Raw genomic sequence first — 20,959 nt, forward strand, 5'->3', positions numbered from 1 at the left:
AAAAAGAAAGATAACGAGTTCGGAATTTGCTAGATTCATGTTTCTCCAAGGCTGATGATGATGATGATGGTAATGTTAGGTGTTCAGTATAATAATAAATAAGGGCATTTGTCTGCTCTTTGTTTCAGACAATTCTCATAGTTCGTGAAGAAAAAATTATTACTTTTGGATTTACTTGCCATCGAATGGAGAAACTTTTCGGTACGAAAAGACATAAGTTGCAAATCGACAAGTACATTTTTCAAATTCGAAATGAAACAGAAACATCCGAGACGCGTAGTATTGTCACTAATGTACCTCCAAAAAACATGTTATGTTAAAAGAAAATGGCAACGTTGATTTTCAATGAAGAGTGGAAATACGAAAAAATTCTGTTAGGTGGAACGTTAAACTAAAAATGTTTCATCTCTCTCTCTCTCTCTCTCTCTTACGAAGGACATGATGTCTCAATGATTGCGAAAACTATTACTTAACACAATATAATGTTCTTATTCCGTAGCAAATACGAAAACTCAATTTAGAGGTACGTTCAAATCAATTTAACGTACCACGACTATGCCCATTATGCTGAGGGAGATGGGTGATTAAGACAAATGAATGAATGAATACTTAGTAGAATGGGAATGTATGAGTAGATCATGGAAACTCACGGACACGATGTTCGGAGGTGAAACTAGGGACTGCATGCACTTTGCCACAGTGAACGACAATTAGTAATAAAAAATTATAAGCTTATTTGATCGGAGATCGAACTAGGGACCGCATGCACTGGGTTGCGGAACAATGCTTTACTATACTAAGTATTCATCTGAAAGAATAAGTCATTGATTTATCACTGAGCCACACACAAACTTTCACATATTTCTTAAGTTCGAAACGTAAGAAAATATTCCAGTTTAACGTACCATGATTATGCTCATTATGTTGAGGAAGACGGATGATTAAGACAAATGAATGAATGAATACTTAGTAGAATGAGAATGTATGAGTATACCATGAAAACTCACGGACACTATGTTCGGAAGTCGACCACAGTGCACGGCAATAAGTAATGAAAAATTATAAGCTTACTTGATCGGAGATCGAACTAGGGACCACATGCACTGGGGGTTGCGGAACAATGCTCTACTACACTAAGTATTCATCTGAAAGAATAAGTCGTTGCTTTATCACTGAGCCACACACACACACACACAAACTTTCACATATTTCTTACGATCGAAACGTCAGAAAATATTTCAGTTTAACGTATCACGATTATGCTCATCATACAGATAGACAGACAGAAAGATATACACTTAGATATATTTACATTTATATTTCACAAGTATAGGGACAAATGTTTATGGGATGTCTAACAATCATTGCATGAGTAATATAGTTTAATCTTTCATTCCAGTGGGTAAAACTCAAAGATTTCCCATTAACCTTGTTGACTTTATTGTGGACGTAAAACTCAAAGATTTCATTTCATTGTTCAAAGATTTCATTTACAGACAGAAAGACAGACATCATATTATCAAAATTAAAACACCAAATCTTGCGTCAGCTGATATGTAATTGCAATGCGAACCAGAAAACATTCAAGAATTCCATCTTATCATTTTCTTAGAAATCAACGTATAGTGAACAGAAGCATCATACAAATTCGCTTATATGTATGTGTTTTTAACGTTAGAAATTCATCTCAATGGAACACGGAAAACCCGAAGCAAATACATTGCCTGGAGGGCATCTTAGCTCGGCGGTCGTGTTTCTTACCATATTTTATACTTTTTTTTTCATCAGGGACATCGGTTGCTCACTGATAAAGCTTTCACTTCTGGTACATGGTGGGGAGAGGTCCCAGGTTCAACATTCTGTTCCCGCCAGATGAACTTTATAATGAACAAACACCGTGTACGTGGATTTCCTCTTGGTTCTCCCGGAGCATTCACCTGTAATGCATGAAGCATCGTGTTCAAATTCTACTCGAGACAAGTGAACTTTGTGGTAGAAAAACACCGTATGAATGGATTCCCTTGGGAGTTCTCCCGTTTCCTCCCACTTTTTTCACTTCATCATTTCTCATCATCACTTTCCCTCTCCACTAGTCTAGTAGTCAACTATAGAACTAAAACTCTTTACATGCAATTAAATGTAGTGTACCTTTTATCATTCGTTTAGCAGGGCTGTAGGTCAGTCTGTTATTTAGATTCAATACGAACCATCAAAACATTTGACAATGTTATCTTATCTGTTGCTCTTAAAACTAAACCATTTTAAGATGGAGTTCAATGTGCTAGCAAACAGAGAAAGAAAGAGACTAGCAAAACACATTCATATATGTGTTTTTTTTTTGGTTTGACGAGTATGATGGCTCAGTGATACAGGATTTACATCCAGTATTTTGGGGTCCCTGATTCGATCGCGGTTCACACAGTATGGGCTTTCTGATAAATTCAAAAATCTACAAACACAACGTTCTTCATCGTAAACGTACGTTGTGCTGTGATCGAAAAAAAGACGTCTGTACGGTTTCTTTTCAGATCAACCATTCTAAATGAAGTTTCTTAACTCCTAAAAGAGAAGTATCGGAATAACAACAACATTAGTATACTAATTTAAAAATCCTACCGTATTGGTCGATCACAAAATACAAATTTTATATGAAAATAATAAAAGATTTCAATTTCACTATATTATTATTCTTATTATTAAATGCACTAGAATTATACTATACTGTTCAGTATAAATAAAAAGTATTTTCAGCTTCTTTATGAACAGAAGTCCACTTCATTGACACCTATCAACTTTAAAGTTCGTTTTCCGTCAAACTTGACTGTGTTTGTACACTATCCAATAAATCAGTCATAATTGAATCTATGAGTTTTTTGTTTATAGTCTGAAAACAAGCGGAATCAAATGTACAAGTTTTCTTTCCCATTCTGTTAAAATTTCACTTAAATCCAAATACAAAGTCTTTAGCAACACGTTTCACTTATTCAAATGTTCCACTTTTCAGTACAATACACATCAATTTGGCTTTCATTAAATTAAGACCTTATGCACCAATTATTATGACAAGGAGGAGAAACAAACATGTTTCTTCTTTTTTATATATGTCCTATACACTTACGATTATGATATCAGTTCAGTAAATTCAAGATCGTGCATGTTACGTCCAAATAAATTATTCTTCATTCCTTTATATATTAAACATATATTTCCATTTTTCCAAATACGATGCTAATGCATCTGGAGGTTATACATAATAGCACATACGTAAATTATTTGTATAAATACATATTGTTTTGATAACTTTAGAATATGTACATATACTTTTTACAAATATATCCAAAGAAAAAGTATGTAATGGAACTTTATTCAAGTTTCACTTCAAATTGTACCATATTGAAAATTAAGTTCTTATTGCAACTTTTTACTGACATTTTTATGTATATCATCATTCGGAGCACTACGAAATACTTGTATATCAGGGTACTTTTCCTGTATTTGTTTAATAAAAGCATATCCCTTCTTAAGGTAAAGAAATGGACAATTAGGAAACCATTTCGCATGTTCTATCCATGGAACATCGTTATCAGTCCAATCTTTTAATCCACCAGCACAATTGAAGCATATAGTTCGGTCTCTTGTCTTCGTGTAAAAAAATCGACCATCACTTAATTGATCCGGGCATTGTTTTGATGAAATAGCCCAGTGTTTGAATGTTCTCAAACGTAATTCCTTTGTACAATACTGATTATATTGAGAGGCAAAACATTTATATGCATCACTATATGGTAATTCTGGCATTTGTTGGAATGGTATCCTTTCAGATACAGAATTTGGTCGTAGTTCCATTCTTAATCTTCCACTATTCGTATTTTTCTAATCGTCTACTTCAATGAAATCTTGCTTACGTTTCTATGTTCAATTATGTTCGAAATCTATGGAAGTCAATATTATAAAGTAACTTATGATTTACACAGCTATGTTATTTCAGCAGATGATCAACAGAGACTAATGACACTATGCATACAAATATCTGTGCACACATACACGATGCAGGAAGGGATGACGAAAAGGAAATCATGTTTCATCTTGTTTATACATGTACCATACACTTACGAAAGACCATGATCGTTTGGGATCCGGTCTAATCTATATGCTAATCTAAATAAAATCTAATCTATATGCTAGGCACTGACGTTCAGTTGATAGAGTGCTCACCTCAAGTTGGATTACTCCGTGAAATTCTTTTTTTCATGCGAGGATTAATTCAACTCTAAATCGTGAAGTACTGGTCTCACGTTCGATTCCGATGAGAGAACTTTCAAAATAAAAACATATTTAGGGTTCTGGTTCGATTCTTAGTGAAAGAGCATTAAATATTTCTATTTCGTTCCTTTCTGTCGTGAAACGAAGTGAAATTCTTTTTTTACCATGCAAGGGCTAGTTCAACTTTAAAATCATTACCATAATAATAATAATAATAATAATAATAATAATAATAATAATGTGATGCTGTATTTTTAAAATTTATTTTTATGGTTCTTATTTATGTTTTAATACAACTTTGGTCCGGGTTCCATTCTCGATGATAGAGAGAAAGAGAGAGAAAGGGAGCATTGAACACTTGAAAGCATTATAGTGCTTCGAAATGAAGTGCTTCGAACAATATACATATCATATGCTACAGCTAAAATCAATACATGAAATTCTTTTTTTTCCATGCAAGAATTAATTCAACTCTAAATCGTGAAGTACTGGTCTTGCGTTCAATTTCAATGAGAGAGCTTTCAAAATGAAAACATATTCAGTGTTCAGGTTCGATTCTCGATGAGAAAGCATTGAATATTTTATGACATTAAGTATGCTCTTCGCTATGCAAAATAGCTATTCAATACATAACGAAAAGACGAAAATCAATCAATCAATTGGGAAGCTTCGAACTTGATATTCAATCAATTGGGAAGCTTCGAACGTGATAACTGAAAGGACTCTCATCAAGATCCGATAGCCGTCCAAGAGTATGAGCATAGTAACAACGTCCGCTTACGTTCTTTGCAGAAGGGAGTGGAGTGGAGGGGTTTGGGGTGTTCAAATCCATAACGAAAAGACAAAAATCAATCAATCAATTGGGAAGCTTCGATCATGATAACTGATAGGACTATGATCCGTCCAAGAGTATGACCATCCAAGACGAAGGCATCCAAGACTATCACCATAGCAACAGACTGTTCTCATAAACAAACATTTTCCCCTGTGTTCTTGTGCTAGCCGTAAAAGGCTATGAACATAACAACTAAAGGCATGTCGAAACTAGCCTCCCAATTCCAGGAAATGATATCGATTTCTAGGAAAACAAGATCAAATTTCGCTGACTCGGCCGTCTATACGCGGGAACATCTACTATGTGTCACTAGAATGGCTGAACGTGTCATTAATGGGACACCTATTGGATAGGAAGACGAATCACTACTGTTACAGATTCAAGAAGTGGATTTCATAGCAGCCGAAATGAGGTACCATAGGTTGTACCAGATCGTCGAGCTTAAATTGTTCATGGAAGAAACATAACTAAAGATAATTTTATTGAAGGCACAGTCTGTGCAGGTATGTCAGTAAGTGTTTTAGTTATTGAAGCAGCTTTATTGTCTGCGATCTTTCATTGTTCATCATGGACAAGCGTCACATCTACCATGGGTTACCCCGGTAATATTGCCACATGCCAAGAGCTTAGGCTGAAGGATTTCATTTCATTTTAATTTCGGTGGAGCGTACACACCATAGTAAAGGCGCCTAAGTAATTATTGTATTTTCCTTCTGTTTTCATAAATAATTATTAATATTGAAAAATTAAGCTAGCATTGCATTGCTTGATATTATTATTATTATTATTATTATTATTATTATTATTATTATTATTATTATTATTATTATTATTATTATGTAATTATTGGTTATTGTAAATAATCTAAACTAATACTTTCAGTGAATAGCGTGTTTGACATCACTTTAAGTTGTTACTGTGTGAAAACGTTTAAGTAAAAATTGCAATTCTTACCAGGTTCTGGAAGCTGGATTGGAATTTTTTCAATTGGAAAAGGCTTTACGGCCCACGTCAAATTAGCTGGGTATAGTAATTTGATTAATGCGTAGTCATACACTGCCAGGTGACCAATACTGTAAGAAAAATAACTATTGTGTAGTAACATTATTTTTTTATAATTGGTACTGGTAAGCTACTTGAATTTTCGCCTGTAAACATTTGTAAGGTATTTAAGTTAAAATAATATGTTTGTATAATTTGATATTCATTTTTAAGATGTTTCCAAACGGTGTATTTACTGTATTTGTGTAATAACAGCACATTTGTAATATTTAAAAACTTATGAAATACATAGTAAATGAACAAAAGAAACCATGAGATACAACTTTAGACTTCATCTGAAACTTAGAAACTATAATATTGATTGTACTTTATTCGTCTGACGACTTTGATGTTTTATAACTGACAGTTCTATAAGTAATTGTTATTCTTGAAACTATAACTAATAATTAACACTCAAGCAAACTAGGACGAGTTTAAAATCAGTCCACTAGCCTAAACAGCTACAAGTATAATAAAGAAATATAATTAGTTCACGATTCATGGCTGCTTATTAAAATATCTAATCAAGCATATCTTTCCATTCCACTTACTTGCGCAAAGATATATTATCAACTTAACTTCAAAGTGTGTTATATATGCAATTATAAGAAAATTTAAACGTATACAACTATTCCCATTTCTTTTTCTTGCCAGTGTCAAAGTGAACATTATGCGTCCAGACACTAAAGAAAACATGTATCGGCCATATCCTATTCATAGATTTTACTGTGTATTTCTTTGCCATTTGTTCGATTACATCAACAAACTATTTCGTGTTATTATAATAGATTACTGTCTTGGATTTTTTCTTTCTACCTGTTGAAATTGTCACACAGTTATGCATTTAATCAAAACTGCAACACTCTTCTCGCCGTTTCATTTGTATACTGTTATTGTATTTTCTAATTGATCTTCACATAAATCTGTACTGAACATATCCTTTACTCTTTGGTTCAAGCACAAATTCGGAATTTCTCTTCTATTTGGACGCATAATACCAAGGTCGTCTGTTTCTATTTCAAACATTCCGCTAATTTTCTACTTGTAAAAAAGTGTTCTCAAGTAACATTCCGTACTCGGTTGAGAAAAAGTTCCATGAGCTTCAGAACAATATATTCACCTAGATTCGTTCTTGGTTCTTTCTCAGGTAGGAAATCCTATTTATATATATCATGATCTGCAAACAGCCAAAATTTTAGTCTAAATTTGTTGTGCTTGTTAGACATATGAGTTTGCATCTGACATTAGTAGGAAGTAACTGTTCATCTACACAAATATGTTCTTGGGGTTTATAGTGTCTACAATTCTCAATGAAAGAGTTCCGCACAGAAAATGGCACAGAAGAAGGTTGACCCCTTTTAACCTTGCAGATGTATTGCAAGAAATATCTTTCTTCCTACAGTCTTTCTGTAAACCACTGGGCCATAGCTTTTATTCTATAATCCTTTACAACATAACCCACCCCACATAACTCGTTCTCTTTCATGACCCTATGTTTTAAAATTCTATATAAAATAGCAGAGGTTACACAAGAAAGGCTAGAAGCATGAATTCAACCCTTATTTATCATAACAGAGAATATTAAGAAAACAGCTCTACCTTTTTCTCACCCCTATATAACAGTAGAGCTTACATAAAAAAAACATTTTACACTCTCTTTAACATTGAAGAAATTACTTAAGGCTAGGATATATTTTCGACACTACTATGTAGCATAGCAAACACTATAATACAGGATTGGTATGAAATTCGGTATATAGCTATTTTCGATTATCCTAATTACGATTATTATATTAGTGTATGTGGAAAACGCCCCTTTATAACAATTTTAACAAATTCGTTTAAAACTTGGTATATTGTGGTTATGGAACTTGTAACTATGAATATATTTTTCTTTTTACCTAGCTTTTATAGTTTATACGCCTTTTAGATAAAAATCTAAAAGGTTAGAATAAAATTGGATACGTGCAATTTTTCTAATATGCTGATTACGAATGTAATATATTCTTATCTGGTTCTTATAGTGTATATGGGACACGCCTATTAAAAATTAAATATTTCAAAAAAATCATGCGGAAGGAGTACACATTTAGCAATGGGATATTGACTACCATATACCAGAATGTTTTTTTAACCTTTATGTCAAAACTCCAATATTTAACCCTACAGAAATCGTAAACTGTACACCGTATTAAAATATTGTTAAAAAGTTTTCTGTATTTGCACAGCAAATAGTTTATGTGGAAAAAAAGCAACATACAGGATATTATGTACCCATTACAAAACGACTATGTCCTATTTTGTTTAACCCCGGCAAAATAATCCCCTAAACGATAAAATATCTAAAGATCTGTTCTTATATTTGGTATGAGGGCATTGAAAGGCGGTGGCCTTCTACACTTATTGAAACCGCATAGTAGGTCGTTTTCTAAAAGGATTTGAATCATTTTTCCATAATGATAAAATCGACGACCATGAAATTTGCATAGGAAATTATGCGGTTTAGGCCCCCTAAATAAGCAAAGAATGGATATTTCGAAATTTAACTAGTTATTGTATTTCTAAAGATATGTTCTATTTAACATTACAACGCATGAGTTTTTAACTTCTGTTTTGCAATTGAAAACAAAAATGAGTAACTGATGTACCAGTGCCCTTAATAATGTCATTTATGCAGAAAGAGTGAAAATACAAGCAGCTTCGAACGTTCAGAATCTGATCCAATATATATCAGGAAAAACATACCGTTATGTGGGAAAGCACTGAGTATTTGTCACTATGACCAGTATCTGTCCCGTTATACATTTTAGAGTTAATAAAGTAAGAAACATTTTTAAAGTTTAGGCACTTTGACTATTCGAAATGCATCATTTTGATAATTTGAATTTTGTATTATTTTGTAAACTAAAAAACATTTAAATAAACGTTTGTAACATTTAAATAAAATAACAAGCAAGGTCCAAAACGAGGCACACTCAGATCCGACTCAAACTTCGCCCACATGACACATAATGGAAAAGAAGACAAAATGCGAAATTAGAGCTGCCCAATGCCAGAAACACCGGAGTTATGCTCCCCAACATAACGCACCACGCGCCAATATGATGTAAGGTAAACGTCGCAAGATATCCGTTTATGTCTAAAACGGAAAGGGCGAGAAGCACCGGGATGATACCAAAAAGATACCTGATATATTATAACAATATTTTGGCGGACATCTTGAGAGCCACGATCTTGGATATACCGTAAAGTATTGAAATGAGAAGTGGGATGTGTGATATATCAATGTAAGGTAAAATGCAAAATGAAAATGAATGATGTAATCGCGGAAAAGATATGTGTAATGGTGAGGACGTGATGAAGTGTAGAAGAAAAAAATGAAAGTTTTTAGTTTTACGTCCCGCGGTTATGCCGACCAGGCTAAAGGAGACGGTGATTATGAGAAATGAATGAAATGTTGGAATGTTGAAAGTGTAGAAGACTCGGGTAAAACAAACGTGTATGCGAAGGACAGAAGACGCCACGGCATTGGGTAACATGCCACGGCAATGGTACGCGTCAAGTAAACGTAGCAGTGTCTGTACATGGAAGTGTCTCCGCATTGACGCATTATGTCTTTCAAGGATATTGGGACCCGGTTTGGTACAGTAAAAGCCACAGTTGTACCCGCGATACGAGCGTCCGTTTGAAGACTACAGGAACTGAAAGGGGCTATCTATTGTGAAACAGCATGAAGGCAGCTCAATCGGGAGAGTAGGTAAAATAATATTGGATTGGTTACCAAAAGCAGGACCTACTTCAAATCGAAACTCACTTCTGGGCAACGTTTTGTACTTTTCTTATTCACGTTTCCTGCTGTTTCGTGAGAACAAAGAACATTTCGGCCTACGTTTGTTTTAAACAACAGTATTTGAAACAAAGTATGCATGGGTGATAAGGCCCAGCCATGTTCTAGCTGACATTTCTTTACGAATGTTTCTTTTCTTTTGCGCAATATGCTACACTGTCTTTCGACGGGAGACGCGGTGACCCTGTGGTAGAGCGTCCATCTCTGGTGCTTGGGTCCCCGGCTTGATCCCAGCTCGCGCCGTGTGGACTTTGTGGTGGACAAACACCGTGCTCGTGGGTTTTCTCGGGGTTCTCCCGTTTCCTACCACTTTCTTCATTCCACCATTTCACTCATCTCTCATCATCACTGTCTCCTTTAACTTAACCGGCATAACCGTGGACGTAAAGCTCAAAGATTTCATTTCATCTTTTATTTTTCGACGGTCCCAAACAGAATCACAATATCAGTGAAAGGCAGCACTGCGAAGTCGGGTTCTATGAGTCTTTGCAATCTCCCATGAGAGGGCGAATTTACCACAGAGTGAGACCACTCGAATTGTGTTTCCGGGTTTCACTGGCACAGATGAAACGAAGTGAGCGTGACAGCAGGTGCTAGCCCGTTAGAAGTGATAGTGTGTTTGTGGCATTCGCGAGTCAAAACGCTTAATATTCTGTATAGTAAAGGTGTCCGCACTATTGTTCATCTAAAAACGCCAGTGTAGACCTGCAATATGAACCCTCTCAATGTGGTGTTAGTTATGCAAAGGGAGCTTTCAAAACAAGGGTACGTTCAATCGACAGAACCGACAGTGGCGGAACGAAAAGCAGCTGAACACATGCTGGAGTTTTTGAACAACTAGGATGTAACAGAAGTAAATGTGGATGAGACTCTCGACATTGATGAATAGAAACCCGGTCCGGCCCAAACAGGTGAAGAGGATACCGCGGATAGTGGTGTCAGCACGCTGCCTTGGAGTGATTCTTCGCCCGAACCACAGGCAACATTGTTCTCGTCCGACAGTGACTATGAGCCGAATGGAATCGAAGGTAATATAAAATATTATACGCTAGAGGACAAAGTTAACATGTTACACTACTGGCTTGACGTAAAAGATAAAGGGCGTCAAACATTCGCACATCGTTCATATCGCTCGATGAAACACAGATTCTTCAACTGTCCCTCGGTGAGAACACTGTCTAAATCGAAAGAACAACGCGACATAGGCGTTTTGAAAACAAAACGCGAAGTGTATCGCGAAATCACAGAACATGTGCTGCAACAATTTATAGCTGCGCGACGTGCGTGATAACCGCATTGTCCAGGACAGTGATCTTAAATTATGGGCAAAGGAGCAGGCTCTGAAGTGTAGTCTCCGTACGTTCTATGCTAGTCAATTGGGGCACTCAAACAACAAAACAATATCTTGAGCCTTAAAATCATGTCATATGTCACAATGAAGTATGCACGCAACAAGGAGGATATTGATTTGATTATTGCTGGGTGTCGTGACGAAACCACAACTATCATTAATGGGTTTGAGAATGCAAATATATTGAATGCTGATGAATCCGGTTTTGCGAAAGAGTTGACAAGTGGGCGCACATTACCCAGAAGAGGACCATCGTACATTCAGGGCTGTGTCCATTCTGTGCAAGCAACAACGCATACGTACACTGTGGTGCCGTTGCTGTCGAAATCAGGGGTGGTGGCGGATAAACTCTTTGTCATTCTCCAGGAACCCGTAGCTTTAAGTACTAGGGTTCAGGACAATATGTTCGCCGCACCAAATTTAGTGGTATTATGGACGCCTTCTGATAAAATGACAAGGGAAGCGTATTCGGTTTTCATCAAAGAATGCGTAATACCACAAGTAGCAGCAGATGCTCCCATCACACAAAGCCTTCTGTTGCTAGATTCATATGGACTTCACAAGGACAGAGACACATATGCAAGGCTACTTTATGAAAGTGGTTACACCGCCGATCATATTCGCATCCATATTATACCTGAAAAAACTACTTCGCAGTGCCAACCATTGGATCTTTCTTACTTCCGTATGTATAAACACATGGTACGACGGATTTCGGAGGCATAGCGTGACCATACAAACGTAAACCTTTACCAGCGAGACACCGTCCTTAAGTTGCATTCACTGATACACAACCAATGTGGTCCACGATTTCATATGACACATCAATGCGGATGGAAACTAGCTGGATTAGCAGAGGACGTTGCTTTACAATACAACACAACTGACTTTTGTTTCAATCTACGACAGCGTGAATGTTGTAAAGACGAGTGCCCAGAACTTTCTGTGAACAAATGTGCTTGGTGTTTGCGGGAGTTGTGTGTCACTCATTTCTTTACTCACTACCACTACTGCAGAGATTTTCAACAATAGGTACAATGTTATATATCTGTATCTATGTATATATATCTGTGTGTGTATATAGCATTCCAACTCAAATGTATATGTTTTTCTCTACGTGTGTGCGTGTGTGTTTCTTTGTCGCATCATCCACGGGTTCTGGGTTCCTTTGGCCGTTTCTGTTCCATCGCGTTAACAACATAACTTCAGCTGTTTTTCCATACTCTGCTCGCATGAATTCCTCTTCACGTCAATACCATGCTCGATACGTTATTAGAGTTTGGGCATTGGTTTCAGTTTATAATTCTAAACGACATCGATCTTTCACAAGACATCCTTCACGTTTCAACACCTTACGATATGTTCACGATAACGGCTTTCAAGATGGCGGCCACGTCTGTGTTATACCATATCAGGTATCTTGGTATCATCTCGGTGCTTCTCGTCCTTTCCGATTTCGACCTAAACGGGTATCTTGCGACGTTTATCCTATATCATATTGCCGCGTGGTGCGTTATGTTGGGGAGCATAATTCCGTTGTTTCTGGCATTGGGCAGCTTCAATTTGGCATTTTTCTTCTTTTCCATTATGTGTCCTGTGGGCGAAGTTCGAGTCGGATCTGAGTCTGCCTCGTTGTGGACCTTGCTTGTAAGAAGGATCATTTCCAAATTTAGTTGGAGCATTGGTTTCAAATTTGAATTTTGCACTATTTTGTGTATTTTGTGCCAACCAAGAAAAATGAATTACAAGAAAATATCTCAACTAGCTCAAAATTTTTGCATTATTATTGCACCTTTTTGTACTAATTATAAAGCCGTTTTTGTATCATTTAAATAATAAGGAGAGCCACTTTATATTTTGTGAGATCATTTAGTTTTCGTATGTCTTCAAATATGATATCCTCTTTAATAAATGAAGGAAAGTCATTTTTAAAAAAATATAGACCAATTCTTGTAGTACGACTTTTTTTTAAAGAAAATGAATTTTAACTAGCTAAGAGGTTTTTTTAAATATTTTTGTATGTATCACCAACATAAATTGTACCTTTAATAAAACGAAGGAGAGAAACTTATTAAAATGTCACTTCGGTTATTTGAAGAGCAACATTTTAAAAGTGGAATTTTATGTAGCTCAAAATGTTGTTCAATATAAATAAATGGCAAATTGTCTGTTTAGTTATGTAGCGACATTTTCATTTTGTATATTTTTGTATAAACAAAGATGGGCAAATCTAAAATGTTTGTTGTGCGAATCTTTATTTTAAAATTTAATTAGGCCAAATTGATTATCATATAAATAAGCGAAGAATCGTTGTATTATTTCTATAGTCTTTGTTCATTTTATGCCATTTCCAAACATCAAGAAGGCTCGCCTAGTTATTTTTGTACATTTTGAAGTCAAACTTTTCTACAATTTTAGTACTAATCTGTAACATTCTAATGTACGAAGTAGAATTATTTTAAAAATTGGGCGGAATATTAACTTTTGATAAAATTAGATTATGCATTCACAGCGCCCTCTTGTGGGGAAAGAGCGTCTGTGCAAGCGTTAGTAATTTGTTGTCATGGCGTTAACAAGGTCGGTACTGCCATTGTGAGGATTTTTTGTTATATTTAAAAACATATATATTTCTGAGTGACACTTGGTTTAAGAAATCGAAGCTTGACTACATAGAAATATCTGTGAAATGTTTAAGGTGGCGATGAAATGATTTACTCAGGGAAATATATTTCAAATACCGATAAATTTTCAACAGCTTCTATTTACCTACGGATTAAAGTAGCTAATTCATGATAGTAATACGACCAAAGTATGTCCAATTAATCTTCAAAATGTGAATTAATGTGACTTAGTCCCCTAGGATTTTTTTAAAATGTATTTTCTTTCTTTCTCAGTCGTTTGTCGAATTAAAAATTTATTGAGGTTCGGAAGTAAAGGATGTGACAAGAGTGAATAATATTGTAAAGAAATCCTTTTTAGTACAATATGTAATCCCGTACCAGAGTGTCGTTGTCCCCTCCCAACTTATATCTTCAATTTCCTTAAATTAGTATCAGATAGGATGGAAATGTACACGTCACTTCCATGTTGGCGCCCTTGTATGCTGATAGCCACTAACAAGAATTTGGCAAACACGTTAGTACAATTTTTGTATCTGTTTTGGTTATCCCCGCTCGAACATAGTCTCTTTAAAATCTTTTCTTACCTCAACTCATTGTCGTTGGGATATCGAACAGCTTTTTGTTGTTTTAGAAATTTACAAAACATAACCGATCGACCCACCTTACGGTTAGCCCGTTCGTAATTCTAATTGGTTGGGCCAGATACGGTGAGTATTAATACATTTATTTGGACTATTCTCTCCCTATAAATGTATTGATCTGGGCACGGATTTGCGAAACTTTCCGACCAGAAGACACACAGCGCTTCTTACTTAGGCTCGCCCCATTTCGAAAAATAAAATTTAAAAAATCGGCCTAAAATCGACACTTTCCGTACATTTTTGGTTCATTTATCACTTAACGACCGTCATCTCTTTCGTTTTTCTCTTTTTCCTGCACTTTCCTCTTCTATGAACATGTTATTTTTCAACCCACCCCTCCCCCATTTTATTTTATTTTATTCTTTATTTGAGATTTTACATTCACATAATTGATTCTGAAATCGTTCATACGCAGAGAACTTTGAACATTCAATTGAGGCATTGAGAGACAGAACTTGTAATGCTATTTGCGTTTATCGAATACCAACGAAGCTTTATGCTACTAATTTTGGCGAGTTGTGTTTGAGGTCGATCGCACGGTATGAGACAATTTTTTTCGCTTCTTCCCCTAAACAGTACTTGCTTGTCAATTGTTGATAGAAAATTTCGTCTTTTTTTTTTACTCTTCTTAATTTTACTTTTATTTCCACGAGTACCATGATAGTCTAGAAATATATCTGTAATAACTGTCGTAAATTTCGGGTAATTTTATTTAAAGGGTATTTAAGGATTCTTTAATATATTATTTTTTGATATGTTTATTGTGATTTTTAACTACGTAGCTGTATTTAAAGTGTTGCAATGAGTAATGAAGCTTGAAATTTATTTAAACGGTGTAATTGATGTGAAAAAAGATAAAGGAAATATAAGCAGAATAAATATAATATGATGAATTTATTAGCAAATATCGATAATAGAATATATGTGAATGTGATAGAGGGTCTTTATCTACCCCACTGGTGAGTGTTTGCCATAATTTTCATAAATATGTTCCACGTAGTTTTGATATTTAACATATTTATGAAAATTATGGCGTTGTAGAATGTGAAGCACTATGCCATATTGCATGTGAATCCTTGGTGTTGGGAAATATAAACCCTGTGTCACAAACTAAACGCTATATGTATGTAACGACATGAAGCATGTTAGAGGGCAGGTTATAGTAGTGATGAATGTTCAACGGAATTTCCTAGCCTTCATACTTTAGAACCTTACCAGTATGAAACTAAAAAATCTCTTTGTCCTTAGTGAAATTGTGGTCACAGCAGAGATGGTCATTTTTCCTAACCATCCCTCACCCTCACGCTCAATTGACACCCCTCACCCTCCATCACACTCACCTGCACTGACGCCCTCCCCGCACCCTCCCTCACACTCATCCTGCATTGACGTCCTCACACACACCCTCCCTCACACATCACCCTCCATTGACGCCCTCTCCTCACCCTCCCTCACACTCATCCTCCATTGACGCCCTCACACTCACCCTCAATTAGTTTATCACCCTCCAATGCCCTCACCCTCAACTACTAAAATGAGGGTGAGGCCGGCCCTCATGTGGGAAAAATGAGGAAGGATGACCATCTCTGCTGTTGACCATTTGGCTCGTATTCGGCATTCATGTGTTACACTGAAGTATATGGGCATTAAACTGTTAATATGGAATTTAATTAAACTAATTATTGTAAACTTGGAGCACATTGAAATGTTACAGCATACTCCTCGGTGTTTCGATAAGCCTATGAGGCTGTGGAAAACATCAAAGAAAAGTTATGTGCTGGAATTATTCGTAACATAGGGCCCTTTGAAATAGTCGGCTCCAGAGTCCCAAAATCCTTAATCCGCTCTGAGTGCTATGCGCAGAGACGTACGCAAGAATTTATTTCGGGAGGGGTCCAAACAGAATTTGAAGCTAAATTATACTAAGCTTTGTACCTAAAATTAGACTAAATTGAAAAAAAGGCCGGATTTCGAGGGGGGTCCTTAACTCAAGAATCCACTCCCTGCTTACGTCGATGGCTATGCGCACAACATATCCACTTTTTTAACTAAAGAGGACCGCGGTGGCTCAGTGGTAGAGCGTTCACCTCTGGTGTGTGGGGTCCCTTGTTCGATCCCAGCTAGCTCCAAGTGAGCTTTGTGATGAACGAAATCAGTCTGCGTGGCTTTTCTCGGGTTCTCCCGTTCCCTCCCTCTTTCTTCATTGCAAAGTTTCATTCATTTGTCATCATGACCGTCTCCCTTAGTTTTGACGCATAATCGTGGGACGTTAAACTAGATATTTCATTTTATTTCATTTCATTTCTTTAGAAATAAAGCTTGACTTTTCGTGCCCTTCTTTAAATATGTCTGATTTACAATTGCTAGAGAACATAGATTAAAAAAATCTAAAATAATGGTTGCCAAACGCTTGTTGATATTGAACTTTTCGTGAAAAGAACATAGGAGATGCAGAAAGACGATATTGAAGTTATGACTTTATATAACACCATATTTATAAATGAAGGACGGAACATACTTCGGAAACAACCAACTTTAAGGACGAATGAAGGCAATTACTCTTCATTACGAAATTGATTCTCAAACTCATAAGTTTAGGAAAGCTCAGGGCCCATGGGTATTGGCATGATCTGTACGATCATTACTGTTTGTACCCAATAAGTAGTGGTGTAAATAGGATTTTTTTTTAAAAGTGACTGAAAGACAATTTTGGGGGCAAGGTGCCCAACACTCCAAAATTCCATTTTTGGTATTATAGGTTTATTTTAAATCAAGAACATAACACAATTTTGCGAGCATTTGGGGCAAAAGAATTGTAGTTACTCTTTTAGTCTTGCACATTTTTAGCAACATAGTCATATTTGTTTTATTCTTTATTAAATTAAAGCTATTGTTTCTCAAAATAACTCAACAAGATTCGAGACGAGGCAGGGTTCTTCCAACAGAAAAAGATACATTTTTCGAGGTATCACGTTACGCAACATATTTTCGAGGCAAGACAACCTCTAATCTTGTCTCGTGCGCATCCATGTTTGCACGAAATAATATTAGAATACAGTAAAAAAAAATATTAATTACATTATAAAGTAATCAAACCTTAAAAGTCACCTATTTAAAATTTGCCCTGTGAAATAGGTCATATTTTAAGGGGGCTATTCATATAGTAACATGATATTAATAATCAACGATCAATTACTCTGTGAAGATACTGAATGTTAAGGTGTGTGTGCACCTTCTGTTGCATTTGGGTGCAAATTCGTCAATACTGTAATTTCGGTAGGTTTTCTTAGTATCCATTTTTTCTAAAAGTATGTAACATAGTGAAATTTAGGTGGGCTTGTTAGAAATTGGGGAGGCTTGAACACCCCAAATTAGACCTAGTGACGCCACTGCCAACAAGCCACCAGTCACGAAAGACAAAGGGAAATATTTAATTTAATAATAATTAAAAAGTTGAACTGTGTAAATTTAGGACTATAATTGTATAGGAAAATCATTATAAATACAATTATGTTTTATATTTAAATGAGCTTTTCTCCCTATCGCGGAACTTATGTCCGGCACGGAATCGAACCCGCATAACCCAAGGATCTCTTCTTCAGATAATTGCCGGTTAGAAATGTGCTCCTTCAAATAAAATGAAATGAAATACTCAGTTTAACGTCCCACGATTATGCTTCGAGGCTAAGAGAAATGAATAAAATGGTGGTATGAAGAAAGTGGGAGGGAACGGTAGAAACCGGAGAAATCCACCGCATACGGTGTTTGTCCACCAGAAAGTTCACTTGGCGCTCCTTCAAGTATAGTACTGCTACAAAAAAAAAAAAAAAAACATTTTCTACCCTAGAAGAAAGAATCTCCTTTACATTGTTCCGTCCATTAAACGTACATTGTTCATTGCTCTACTGAAACCATCCTCGCAACTAGTGATGTGAAGTGGAACATTTTGCACTTAAGACTTACAATTTCTGAAAATTTTCCATTCGAAACAAATATTCACTACCAAGGATTAACTCCACATTAAGCCATGATATTGATTTAATCCATGAATAGAAATATGACATTACAGCAAACTTTAATCTTCCAACTTTCTAGGTCCTATAATGGGAAAATATACAAAAATTATTGAGTACCTGGTAATAAACCTAGTATTTGATAACACAAGAATTATACGATAAAACAAGCGAGTATCGTTCTACACTATGAAACTACGGTAAACTTGCAAACGATACAAATTCAATAGTAAAATTGGAAACATTAGAAACCGGAAGTAGTTGATTTCTACCCCTTACGGCTTAAATATTAGATTGTCGAAGGGGATGGGACATATTATTGGAACGACAAATCGTTTCCCGAAAACCGTTTCTCAATAACTCTTACCGTTTTTGAGTTATGACCAATATTGTTGAAATCAGAAGTGGTTCAACATAGCTTCTGGTTTAACTTGAAGATTGGCGAAAGAGATGGAACCTATTCTTGGGATGCTGAATCGATTCCCGAAAACCGCTTGTCAATAGCATTTACCGTTTTAGGTCTAGGAAAACCAATATTGAAACCAGAAGTAGTAGTGAATTTATACCACTTCCGATTTTAGTGGAAATACAGGAGTAAAGGTGGTTTGTCCTTTTAAGACCTTAAATCGATTTCTGAAAACTTTTTATCGCTAGCTATGTTTTATATTCGTTTATGAGTTATGAATATCTTTGTTGAAACCAGATATGGTCGACTTGTACCACTTCCTGTTTAAGTAATATTGTTGAAAGAAATGGAACCTATTCTGTCAATGCAGAATTGATTCCCGAAAACCGTTTGTCGATAGCTCTTACCCTTTTAAGTTTACGAAAATAAATTTTGAAATCTGAAGTAGAAGTGGATGCTACCACTTCCAGTTTTAGTAGAAATGCAGTAGTTAAGGTGGTTCCTTTCATATCTACCTATTTCTGAAAACCGTTTGCCGATCGTTATTACCGTTTTTTACTCGTGGTCTTTAGTTATAATCCGGAAAGTTCCGATTTCTACCAATTCCGGCTTAACAGATTGACTGCCAAACTGATTTGAGGGTACCGTTGAAGGAGATGCAACGTATTATTGGGATGCTGAATTGATTCCTGAAAAACGCTTGTCAAAAGCTCTTACCGATTTTGATGTGATACCTCTTGACAGACAGACACACAGACGGACACAGCCGTTCTATAAGACTTCCCTTTCATATGCATAGCGTAGCTTGGAAGTCTAAAATTACGTATATAGCCAAAAGCAAGAATATCTTTCTATTTGATAATTAAATATAAAGATATTTATTGCTTCTTCCAACTTTGTACTTTTCTTATATATATTTTTAACTTTCTTAGAAGAAGAAATAAAGCTTTTTTCTTAGTTACAATTTCAGAATGAATGAATATATGAATATTTATTAGTTTCTCTTGTGAACGAATATATGAAAAAAACATTTCCTGAGAACTTCTATTATTTTTAATGGGTTACTTTCGTTAAAATTTGAAATTTTTGGTACCCAAAAACTTGCAGTACATATTTTTATATATTTCGTAATTATTATTTCTATAAAGTGAAAATATATAAATATAGAAAAGTAATAAAGCTTTGAGAAACGTCTTTGCGCATGAAACGCGTATGAAACTGATGGAATATTGATATGACGATTTTCTGTGAACGACAATTAATTCTACATTACATTTTCTAACATATTTTCCAGTAATGTAGAATTGCAAGATAATTAATTTTAAGAACCCTTACCTTCACCCTCAATTGATGCCCTCACCTTCACCTCCCTCACACTCACCCTCAACTGACACCCTCACCCTCCCTCACACTCACCCTCCATTGATGCCCGCACACTCATCCTCCCTCACACACCCTCCACTGACGCCCTCCCCTCACCCTCCCTCACACTCACCCTCAATTACTTTATCGCCGTCACCCTCCAACGCCCTAACAGTCAACTACTAAAACGAGGGTGAGGTGAGGGTGAGGGCGGCCCTCATGAGGGCAAAATGAGGGAGGATGACCATCTTTTAGGTCACAGTACGACGGAAATTAAGATAAAAAGGTTGGAGACTAAACAATTGAATTAAAAAATATTAATCATAATCTTTCCAATTGATATAACCAATTTAGATTTTTCTATCAATTATTTGAAACTTTCTTCCCTCCGATGTCCCTGTAATTCCAGTTAACGATTATAACGTTATGATAACTAATAAACTTCATAGTATATTTCAATTTGTAGCGGTTGGATTTAACTTTAGAGAAAATTAAACCGACTTGTGCTAAGTACTGGAAAACTGGATAAGGTATAAAAATATCAACAAGAAAAGTTTTGGAAAGGTGTAATAGAGACAC

At 35.8% G+C, this 20,959-nt stretch overlaps 1 protein-coding gene across 1 annotated transcript in view; it reads right to left on the reverse strand.

The window, feature by feature from the left end:
• Nucleotides 1-20,959, reverse strand: part of LOC145683303 (brachyurin-like) — a 460,948-nt gene that overhangs the window by 184,941 nt on the left and 255,048 nt on the right. The window contains exon 6 of the mRNA XM_081754665.1: nucleotides 6,053-6,171. Within this exon, the coding sequence (XP_081610791.1) occupies nucleotides 6,053-6,171 (119 nt within the window). The remainder of the gene's footprint in view (nucleotides 1-6,052; nucleotides 6,172-20,959) is intronic.

Source organism: Thermobia domestica, chromosome 4 (assembly GCF_964235325.1).
Source record: "Thermobia domestica chromosome 4, izTheDome1.hap1.1, whole genome shotgun sequence".
NCBI lineage: Eukaryota > Metazoa > Arthropoda > Insecta > Zygentoma > Lepismatidae > Thermobia > Thermobia domestica.